Source organism: Vespula vulgaris, chromosome 9 (assembly GCF_905475345.1).
Source record: "Vespula vulgaris chromosome 9, iyVesVulg1.1, whole genome shotgun sequence".
In the NCBI taxonomy this organism is placed as follows: domain Eukaryota; kingdom Metazoa; phylum Arthropoda; class Insecta; order Hymenoptera; family Vespidae; genus Vespula; species Vespula vulgaris.
The window spans coordinates 4,671,633-4,683,796 of record NC_066594.1 but is presented as its reverse complement, the minus strand read 5'-3'; the positions used below and the strand labels follow the sequence as shown (position 1 = coordinate 4,683,796).

At 36.1% G+C, this 12,164-nt stretch overlaps 1 protein-coding gene across 1 annotated transcript in view; it reads right to left on the bottom strand.

The window, feature by feature from the left end:
- LOC127066020 (nephrin-like) overlaps positions 1 to 5,003 on the bottom strand; it is a 112,673-nt gene extending 107,670 nt beyond the window's left edge. Inside the window, exons 1-2 of the mRNA XM_050999159.1 lie at positions 4,260 to 5,003; positions 645 to 876 (exon numbers count right to left, since the gene is read on the bottom strand). Of these exons, the coding sequence (XP_050855116.1) occupies positions 645 to 762 (118 nt within the window). The 5' untranslated portion in view covers positions 763 to 876; positions 4,260 to 5,003. The remainder of the gene's footprint in view (positions 1 to 644; positions 877 to 4,259) is intronic.
- Positions 5,004 to 12,164: the final 7,161 nt, after the last annotated feature.

The following is a 12,164-nucleotide window of genomic DNA, read 5'->3' as shown; positions in this document are numbered from 1 at the left end:
ACTCATCCATTAAACATTAATTTCGATATCCTCTGCGGAGAACGAACGGTCGAGCAAATAAATCAGCGGAAAAGTTCTAGCGTACGGTAATTTACACGAGTAGTTTAGTGTCTCCTTTTCCGACTTCTCTTCGTCCTCCTCTTTCTCTTTTCCCAACGTCTCGTTTACACAACATGATAGTTAAAAAGGAACATTCGCGCGAGAGAAAGCACGTACGTCTACCCATTTTAACAAATTATTTTCCACCCTCCGCTTCTATTCTCTCACATTTTTACCTAAAGCATCCTTCTCTATTCTTTCTTCTTTCTTTTCGCTTCACCGACGAAGAAGACCCGTAATGATGTTGCGAGAATTAATAAAAAATGGTAAAACATTAATCGTACTGAAGCGAGATTTGTTTTTAACATTTACCGTTGTTATCTCAACGATCATAGTACCCTTTCTTTCTCCTTTTATTTCTTTTAACCTTTTACATGCGCTAACAATCGTACAGTTTGATCGTACAGATGACCACGCTCATTTTTACTTTTATTTAGCTAACGAGAAATAGGTTTGAATCGAATTATTAGCAATTAATGATGTAAATGAATCGATCATTTCGACGATTACGACAAGATAAATTCATATAGCTTAGATGTACTCACCCGGATGGTCAGGTTCGTTATTGTTTGCATCTTCATCCAAGGACGTTGTCCTCTCCGATTGCGCATCAGCCAGAGTCGATACCTCGAAGCACGTCACCACAATCAATATCCACAGCATACTGGCAAACAACGTCTCTTGTATATTTCACCCACGAATCATCCTCGTGAGACTCACGAGGCCCACGTCGTATTCCGTTGGAGGAGTTCGCGCGTTGTTAGATCTCCTGTCGCACTGTCAAAAAATATCTACGTTGATTATTTATTCGGATGAATGATCCAAAGAGTAAATAGAATCAAATCGAGAAAAGGGGATAGTTATAGACTATCGATATGTTTTAAAAGTAATCAGTGGAATAATTGAAGATACCATCATGAAAATCAAATTATTGCAACTTGTCGATCGCTGAGAGAGGCAAATTGAATTTCGCACGGTTGGCTTAGTCGACGAGCGCTGGCTCGTCTTGAAAGATTTCATCGGAACACTTTTCCATGGCGAGGCATGGCGATCCACTTTCCTTGATCCTTATTCAGCACACCCTTTTTATTTTCTTCCCTGCTGAAATCTAGACGGTATGTCCCGACGTTTTTCAAAGAAGAAAGAAAAAAGTCAGTGGCGAGGAAAAACGATTCTTCTCGCGGCTGGATATCTCTTTCTACTATCTTTCTTTTCTTTTCGAAATCGATCCAATATGGTGAGAGCAGCTAGCCAAACGAATATTTCAGCTTTTTTTTCGCATCATTCTTTACCAATAAGTATCTCTGTATATATATATATATATATAGTATTTTTTTATATTATTAATAACATTTTATAATGTTTTTTCTTTAAGCATAGTAATACGGAACGAGCGACGAGCATTCATGCACTCGTCTCTTATATATTCATTGATGTCGTACACGTTTATAATACAGTTTGATCGACTATCTTTTTTATTTTTCACTTTGTGCTTTTTAGAAATCGATTGAGCTTTAAATTAGATGGAAGTACACACAAAGTCTCTTACTGCGTTCAAGATTGATATTATCGAGAAGCGTTAGACCGTACATGCTATTTCTTTTCACATTACAGGATACGTCCGATGTTCTCGGCAGTTTGCAAGTACTTTTTGCTCTTTCCTTCCGCTCTTTCCTTTTCCTCTTGAGCTTTTCTTGAGACGAGAGGACGTGGACAAAGGTTTTCGTTTGTGTAAGTGCGACAACCGTACGGCCAAAGAGAGTCGTCCTTCTGACGTGTACCACATCGGACAGGCGGACTCACTTTTCTCGTACTTTCTAGGGAACATTATGTGGACCGACTACGTGACATAAACTCTGTCTACTCGGAACGGACCCGCCCTACCCTTCTACACGAGATATTCCTTGACGATGTCATCTTTCTAATCGTGTTGTGCCGAAGAATTGACTAGTCGTCGTTTTCTTTGTACATCGTTTAAACTAGTGTCTTTTTCTTTTTAAATTCTCGTTGTACCTTGAGAAAGACTACTTATCGTTTTTCGTCTTATCGTGACTCGCCTAGATCGTGAAACTTTGAAACTATTCCAACGCAAGCATTCTCGCGTAAGTACATACCTATGTAACGTAGAGTCATGTACAGTGTAAACGATTCGTCGAAGAACGGGTTACTAGAAATTTAGCTATTAGCGTAAATCATTCTTCTCGTGATAATATTGTATTGTTGGAAGTAGCGAAAGAATAAAGAGCATTCAAAGAAACGAATCAGAATCATTCAAGAATGACTTTAAGAAACCTCATTCGGTTTTAACCTTTTGACGATGATACCATTAACAGGGCCATTAACAGGGCCGACCTCGACAAAGAGGAGATTATTACGAATCTTTGAAGTTTCAAAGTCTCCTAGATGTCAAATACGAATTACCGTTTGAAGATCAAGTAAACGTAGTTGAGTAAATGCGGACAAAGAGATAGTAAGAAGGAGATAATTACTATCATCAAGAATGTAACGTAACAAATAGAATTTAGAGAATGAAGAGATTAATATATCCAATGAACGATATATTCGCAATAATTTAGATAAATCCAATGAACGATATATTCGCAATAATTTACAGCAACGAATTGCGGTGTAATAACGGATAAGCGAATTGCTTTAATAATCGGAAATTTAATGCTTTTCTTATAATATACGATATAATCGATTATAACATTTAAAAGATGAAATAATATAAGCATTGTGCTTTGTTTTTCTCAGAGAAGGAGTATCACAGTTTATCCAAATGTTTCAGTTAAAGCATAAGTCGAGCATTATATGTTTAACGATAATCATTATTTATGAGGTCTAATCTTCAGAACGTCGTTCATTTTTCATAGAAACAAAACGTGTTGAGAAGAAAAGACAATCTATGCTTTTAAAATCGCTCGATTTGCTTTAAGAATAAATGCTTCGCGTTCTCGAACATTAAGTTAAGCGTTAGGAAAATTCAATGTAATTTACATTTCATGGTTGTGCACGGTTCAATAGCTGAAGTTGAAAATGCGAGATAGGCGGCCATTTCGTTGGAATTGCGAAAGAACGCACTGAACGATTTTTGGGCAAACGGCGCGCACAAAGGGTAGAACGATAATGACAAAATACAGCGATGATCGGTGCCATTTCTCACGCGTCGCGAATTGCAATGCATTTTCCATCGACGCATGCCGTCGAACCAATTTCCGAACGCGCCGAACTACTCCCAACGGGGATTTATCGTACAACGAAATCGTTAAGAACGCATCGATCAATGAAACAAACTGAAAATATGGCCCAAAGAGAATGGAGTAGTGCGATACGTTATTTTCATTCGCGTTCTATTGCTTAACACAGAAAAAAGAATTGTAACGTCAACATTGTGATTCTTTTGTAACAAAAAATATTTTTGAGATCGTTCTAGCTTTTCCGTGTATATATGTATACAGTAAAATGATTATCACTCTAGTGCCGTTCAAATTTTTATAAATTGATAGTATTTACGATATTCTTCGACATTGACTTCATAGGAAGTCAATGTTTAAAGATATTTACATTGTTTCTGATGACCGTTTTCAATGTAATCAAATTGGAAATAAATTGTTTTTAAGACGAAATAATTAAACAATTTCGAATAATTTTCGTCAAAAAAACGTAATGCGATTTTGTGGCCGATTAAAATTGAAAACGCCAAGAAGCATCAAACTTGTATGAATCCCTAAGAAACTTTTCTTCAAAAATTCTTTTATATTCAAATCGGCTTCCTCTTATTTTTTTAAAGATTTGATTGATCGCATATTGAATAAGGGTAGCAGCAAGACATATTTCCATTTTCCTTTTAACGTTTTAAACATCGTTTATCGTAAATCGACTCATTACATGGTACTTTCAAAGGAAAATTTTCACGACGTAACCGTCGACAACGTCGCTCAAAATGAAGCTTTTATCGTAGAATGTCGTGTGCGCGAACGGGCATTTTGTTAACGTAGATAACGTCGGACATGTGTCATCGAAAATCGAAGGCGTATTCGTTTGATGCACTTTCACGTCATTTTCATCGCATGTTTCTTTGTATTTTGTAACATAACTTATTTGAAAGAGTCGACGTGAGAGAAATGAGATGAAAAAACAAAAAGCAATTTGTTAATTACCTAAGCTGAGAAAATCTCTATTCGAAGAGAGCTCGGTAGGGAGAACGATCGGCCAGTTGATCGATACTGATATATCCGCTATTCGTTTACTTTATCGAAGTCGACAATGTTTACGACATAGTCTTCCTTTCGTCTTCCGTCGGGCGCGCGCGATCGTCTAGTTAGACGTGGCGCGGCTCGCATACGTCGGTTCACGAATGTAGAAGCAAACACGTGGTTCGAGAAGAGCAAAGCGTAATCATCGGTTTTCCGGTTCTAGCTTTTTTCTGCACTATTTTCACTGTGGTCTTGGGTATCTCGTATCGCGACACGATGATGCACCTACGTATCTCACCATACCTTCTCCGCTCCACCTCCTCGCGCACCTCGCACGCGCTGCTACCCGCGATATTCGCGATCGATATTTGTTCGCGCGACGTTCTAACTTCTTCCTTAATTTGTTATCAAAATCAAAAGATGTTGATTCCGTTTTTTTCTTTCACTTTGCACTTTTTTAGTTTTCGTTATCTCTCTTTTTCTTTTACGAGCTGGTACGCGTCCTCTTTCCTCGTAAATTTTCGCCAAACTTCACTTCTTTTGTAACGTGATGATCGTACATTAGTCAAGAGAATCTCTTTCTCTTCGTCGAAGGATGTACGAAGCGCGCGCCTCGAGCTCCGCGATGTCACTGGATGCTGCCGGTAAAGTTACGCGCACGGACGAGCACCCCTCACGTCCGACCTCCCGTTCATCCCCGTCCAACCGCGTCCGCGCACCCTCATTCACTCTCGCTCGCGACCAGACCGTCCCACGCTCCCTTTTTCTCGGCACCCATCTGCCCCTCCTTCGTCACTCTCTGCTTCGTGCAAGCTCGATAATCTTCGTTCGAGTTGACGACGCCGAATCTCGAGACCGAACCAAGTAGAAAAGGGGGTTAGATAAGGACCAAGAAATAAAGAGACAGAGAGAGAGAGAGGGAGAAAGAGAGAGAGAGAGAGAGAGAGAGAGAGAGAGAGAGAGAGAGAGAGAGATAGATAGATAGAGAGATAGAGAAAGAGAGAAAGAGAGAGAGCTTCTCCGTTCGTGACGAAGATTGGAGCATTTCCGGTTGGCTGCACGACGACGCGCGCGATATGCATCCGGTCGGTGCAGCCTCCTTCTTGCGAGAACGATTATTCGAGATTAACGAAGCGCAGTCGCAATCCGGTTCTTTTCGTTAGACCTCTTCTACTCTCTCCGCCCTCTCTTCTACTCTATATCCTTTTTCTTTACCTTTATTATTAATTACTTTTTTTTCTTTTTCCAGCAGAAGAAACTAATAAACGTTAATTAAAGTTACCACCGAACATCAAAATCTCGATAAACGCGGGTACGTTTAAGAGCAAAAGAAACTTTTTAATATCGAAAACGGAATTGTCATTCACCGTCGATATCTATTTTTATCAACTACCTTAGAACATGAAAATTTTTTTCTCGGTGTCTTTTGTCACGGACATCGTGATTTGACGACGTGGTTGTGGCTGACGTTGGTTAATGAATTTTTTAAACGAATCACGCTCGATCGATTTTTCGCAAAAGGTAAAATTTGTTTCGCTCGAGTTAAAACCAGGAAAAAGGATTAGTCCGTTATTTTATATTAAAAATGAACATTAGCTCTTTCGTTTTGTGTATCGGATGTATGTTAATTAATAAGTCGTAAATCGTACCTCGTTTTTCCTGAGCGTCCTTTAGGAGAGTTTAATTAGCCGTAAGAAATTTTCCTTTGATAGGACGTCTCGAGTCAGATGATCGTCGTCGGGCCGGAATAGATAGAGTACAGTGTGGAAATTTACGGACGAGATTGTAATTAGCATAGCGTGAAACTTAGGATACAGTTTCCAAGTGAGTTTGGTCGACGACTGTGTTACCGAACGTGTAACGCGTAGAGGCGGATAGTTAAAGGCTAATTTGTAGTGTAGGGACAAGCGCAGCGCGTGATCGTATAGAAAGTAGCTCGTTAGATCGGTTGGTTCAGGTAAAAGGCTAATTACCATATCAGTTGATTGGCCGTTAGGGATGGCTCGTTGAACGATATTCGCGTTGCCTTGGGCGGTTTGCCGATCGACGGTCACAGTGAGTCGCGCGTCAATCGCAGGGTTATACGTAAGCTTATACCCCCTATCATGTTGAAATTCTCTTTCCCTTTCTATCCTTTCAACCCTCTCTACCTTGCTTATTTATCTCATTTTGGAAGTCCATGCAAACAGGTATCTATTCTACTATATATCTACAAATTTCATCGATTAATTATGCGGTATCTCACCTATCTTTAGATTTATTTTGCTAAGTTTAATAGAAATGTCTGCCTTTGATTGTCTTCCTATCTATTTCACAAAATGTGATTTTCTCAGTTTCGTTCTTGAGTTTGTCCGTTGATCTTGTGAATAGTGTCCTTTTAATAGTATTTACCAAGAAGTATTCCATCTATTTCGTAATTGCTAGGAAACTTGATCATAGAATGAGATACATTGTAACTGAGTATTAGGTCAGAATGTTTCTGCTCGACATTTTGACCCCTTATCTCGGATTTCGAAGTGTCGAGGGTTTCTCTTTCTCGACGAGTTTTCGTTGGAGAAACATTTTATGAAAAAGGTTACGTTAAAGTAACATCGAATAATCTTTTTGCAAGACTAGCGATATTTAAGACATTGAATTACAAAATCGAATAAAATCGACAAGGTATAGTGTAATGAAGAAATACTTAGAGAAATTATCTTACTTGTTCGAAGAAAAAAAAGATTAAAGGAAGATATGATTTCCCCAGACGTCGATTCATATTTTATTCAACAATTATTCGAGATAATGTAATGGTTTCTAAAGCGTCATTCTAATATGCAATAACTTAATAATAATTAAATAATTATTAATGTTTCACGAACAAACAGAACCGAAGTTAATTAACGTTCATTTCAGAAACACACATAATTTCAAATATGATCTCCATGATAACATTTAAACATAATTTGCTATTACAATAGATTAAGATATGATGAACGACTTGCGTCCAAGAAAATATCGTTTTTCTCCTTCTGTATGACTTTTTTCTATATGTATTGAAATTTTTTCATAACATTTTTATAACATTCGATTTGATAAAAGACCATAATGTTGTAAGATCGTAAATCTATTTTTTGTTATTGAACTTCGAATTTATCTAGAGTTACGAGGTAGTTCTGAACAAATAAAGCGGAATTTGAAACCGTTTTTAAAAAAGAAAGGAAAAGAAAAAGAGACAGAGAGGGGGGGAGAGAAAGAAAGCATAGATTTTTCAAAGTCTTGAATAAGTCTGCGCAACAACAGATTTTTTGGCGTGGTTCGAACATATAATAAGGGAAAGAATGCTCAATCGATTATCATAATATGCCAATTTCAGTGTATTTTTCTGTACGCTTCGTCGCGTTAAGAGAAGATTCGTCCACAGCCGATCGCGGTTTAAACCATTCGAGAACTTTTTCGGTTCAATGTTTTTAACAATAACTCTGAAAGTAGCTTGATTGCAAACAATAAGTTAGCTTTAAGAGAAACAAGTACAATTGCGAGATCTATGAGTTTTCTTATGAGTTTTCTTACTGCAATAAGGAAAACTTTATAATTGGCAATCGAATAAGAATTGACGAGTAAGAAGACAATAGGAAGAAATAAACTTCTTCGATGAATTTCTTTGATGTTATGTTATCTACGAGATAATCGATCGAACCAGATCGTAGGTCGAGTTTTCGATAAATCGTCATAATACACTAATCTCAGTACCTATAAATCTCTAGTACTTTTCGAAAGTTGTACATGTTTTCCGTAAAATAAAATTGTTACATTTCATTTCACTCTCCATATCACTACACATATATTGCTCTGAAGTACGCCTGATTCGATGCGATAGCGTAATCAATATCTTATTGAGAATAATGCATCTATTTGTATCTTTTTCCTTCTATTATCATATCGTAATTCGTACTTCGTAGTATTCGGTCACACATACTATATTCAGCTATCACGAAAAATTTTTCTATAGGGGGTAATCTATTTATTCTTTTCGATTATATTGATAGAAATATTATTCTATTGGAAGAAAATTATTCGTGACATTTTCAGACTTTTGTTCGACATACACACACACATATATATCTACTACTTACATACCTACATACGTACCCCACAGTTATCATCCTCGTAACAATATATAACCAATGAAAGCGTAAATAGCATAGGTCTTGGTACGCTGTACTACCCGTTATACCTAAGACATTTCTCATTGTCGTGGCCTCATACTCGAGCCATCGCATCGACTTGCTTTAGCGTTCTCATAGCTTCTTCATTCCCCTTCCTTCTCCATCAACGACGCCTTTCTCTTTCTCTCTCCTTACTTCTATATCCGACCATCCCACTCTCTAGTGTTCCTATTTCGCAGTTCTCTTCCTCTCATGGTATACGAACGAATCAATTTTCAAACCGTTACCATGAATCAAACTTATCGGTGCTTTCGCCTTTCTCTTCGATTCCCTCTAAACCTTCGAGCACCACAAACTATAAGTATTTATTAAATTTGAACCTCGCTTCTCTTTTGCAAACAACCCCCGAATAGTTTCTCGTAATGACAAAGAAGTGAGTTTCTTTACGAATTGAAATAATATTGAGAATACAATGTACATATAATATCAGAGAAAGATAACATTTTAAATGATAATGGAAGTAGATACTTTACATCTAAGTTCGATAAAGATAAATTCCGACTAAAAATTTATTTGAAAAATATGTTTTTGCGCAAGTAAGTATACTCGTAAATATATTTTTCATTAATAACTTTATACTCTTTGTTGTTACTCTGACACAATCGTGTAATAATTTTCGCGATTCTTTCAATAATTCATTTTGTTTTTTTTTTCAACATTTCGATTGATGTATGTATATTACGATATAATCATCGGGGAATATTTCCATAAATGTATGGAAAGAGAAGCGTTTATATTATTTTTATCGTGTCATAATTTCTTTTTTAGTAAAATTTCATCATTGAATTTAACGAGCACTATGCACGTACGAAGAATATCGTTTCCTATCTCGCGCTCTCAAAAATCGAACGTAAGTATTTTATTTGTATATTTTTATAACCGATTCGGTCGAAGGAAAAGCAGTTCTATTGCGACGTTTGTCGTAATATTTTAATGCGATCTTGCCTTCAAAGCTCTATTTTCTGTTTTTCTTTCAAAAATGATTTGACTCGGGACGAAGACGTCAACGCGATGATGAAAGTGTACTATCAGAAACGTCGACAATAAATTGGATAGTATCGTTTTAATCGGTCGGTTTTAATCGGTGCATTTGAAAAAGTAGGACACTGCGGTCGACGCTCCTCAATTGTTCTTCTCTCTCTCTCTCTCTCTTTCTTTTTCTGACCTTTATATTTTTTTTAAATTCTAATCTCCAGACCTTCGATTACATAGCTGCAACGTTTATCCATGACATTTAGAACAACTCGAGTATACCCGTTCGTCACTCTGAGAGTTGAGACAGCTCTGTCGCGAAACAGTTCCGCAACTTTCATAGTAAATTTTTCGTGCCATGTCCAACTGACTTATTAATTTAAAACATTGTATTCCCCAAACTTATATAGTTTCTTCTCTTCTTGTTATCTTCCTGCCTTATTCCAAATAATTCTTCGATTTTTGCTCATCAAACTATAGCGACAATACCCTCCATTTTTTATAGGTAATTAGAATTTTACTTGTTCGCATATATACGATATATCTGTCAAATTTCTATTACACTTGATGCTTTCGAGGAGCTTATCAAGAATCGATAAATTTGTTAAGGCCTTTAAAATTAAGTTATGACTTAATACGATAGGATAGATTAAGAAAAGTCATTTACGAGGCGTCACTTGATCCTTTTATACTATACATGTATATCACGATACTTAGTTCTTTTATTATTCAAATAATGAATGTTTTAAATAAATATAACAAGGGGAGAATTTTTATCGAGAATTTTTATATAAATCATATAAAAAAATTAATCAGAAGATGTTTCGAAAAAAAATCTTTCTTTTTCGTGCTATTTTAAGTTAAAATTAATTTTGATCTCGTTTCGTTCAAAATTATTCATTAAAACGATGCCGTACTCGAAAAAGGAATATCACAAATACATTAGCATTGCGAGAATGAATCTGTACTCGTTCTAACATGGCACACGCTTTTTGAGAGTGCAAATTGCTTGGCAAATGAGTAATCACGCGGATAAAGGAAGTTTGGAAGGAGTAAAAGGAAAATAGAGATCCCTTCTCGTAAACATTCAGTCTACCTAGGTTTAATCAGAAGGACGGATTTACCAAATGAGGTTGCGTCAGATCTTTCTCCTTTCTCTCCTTCTTCTCTTCTTCCTTCTCTTTTTTCTTTTCCTTTTCTTTCCATCCAAGAAGAATGTTACGTTCTCCTTTGTTGAAGAAAAAGCGACGGAAATACTGTATCGCATCGATTACTATCGGTAAAAACAAGTCTCTTGAGAAGAAAACTTTCTTGAAAATCCAAGTTTCACAATTGCAACTTTCTCGCCGTCTTGCGTCGTTTCCAATGCCTATCCTCCATCTATCGGTTTTAATTAATAATTGCCGACGGAGCTACTTTACCAAAGTTCTCTATCGAAGTTCCGAATAGTTGTACCCATTTTCTATTTTTTACATATCTTTAAATAAGTAACAGTCGTATATTCGTCGCGTGCAATCATCGCAGGATAGACCCGACGAAGTTCACGAGCGAGAATTAACTACGTTACAGTTGGACGATCGACCTTCGATTTTATTTGAACGACTTATCGAACTTCAAATGATATTAATATATAACTAATATGTATGTTTCAGCAGTGAAGGAATTTTAAGAAATCTTATTATTTAATTATTTGTTTGACATTGTTAAGGTCGAAGATCTCAATTTATGAAGATCGCTTGACGATAGACGTTTTGCAGACCAGATGTTCTTATTATCATTCTCATATTCCTCGAATAGTTGAACAATTATTTGTGACATTCGATTGAAGAACACAAAAAATAGTAAAATAAATTCTTACGAGGCAATATCGACAGGAATTCAAGATACCTGCAGAAACCTCCTGCTAAAAACCACCCATAAAGATATTTGATGATCACTAATGCAGACAAAACATTTTGCTAAACTATTGTTTGTATTTCCGTCTATATCTGTCCCATCCTAAAATCAATACTTGTGACATTCATCATTAAAATATTTTGGTCGGTCATATTAAGTTTAGTAATGGACCCTATATATGCTATTTTATATTATTTAATTGTTAAAGAACATATATATATATAGGAATGATTTCTTCAAAGTGATTATTTTTACTTACATAATACTGTAATCACTGTATTTTTGCGTTAAGTTCTAAGAAGAAGGATGTTGTAGAGTTTTACGAAAAACGTATAAGGGAGGAAAAGAAAATAGGAGGATACTAAAGTAGAAAAGCGAGGAAAGTCATAAATCGTATACCTTACTGCACGAACGTCGAGATAGGATGTTCTTTTCGATACGAGGACCTTTCATCCTTCGGATTTTGAGAACTTAATCAGCGTTTCAGCACTTTGCAACAGTATTATGCTATTACCATCGAAATTTTTTTTACAGATTATTTTTGGAAATATTTACATACGTTAAAATTTTTTTGATTTGACTTTTATGTGCTAACATTACAACCAATTACCAAAAAGCAATTTATTTTGTATTCGTAAAAAAATTTTGTGATTTTTATTGATATAGGATATTATTGCAGAAAAAAATGAACCATAGAAAGAGAATGATAACCGGTAATTTGATTGAAAATTTGTATACATTTTTATTAATATAACGATACAATAGATATCGAGATGAATTCAATAACCTATGA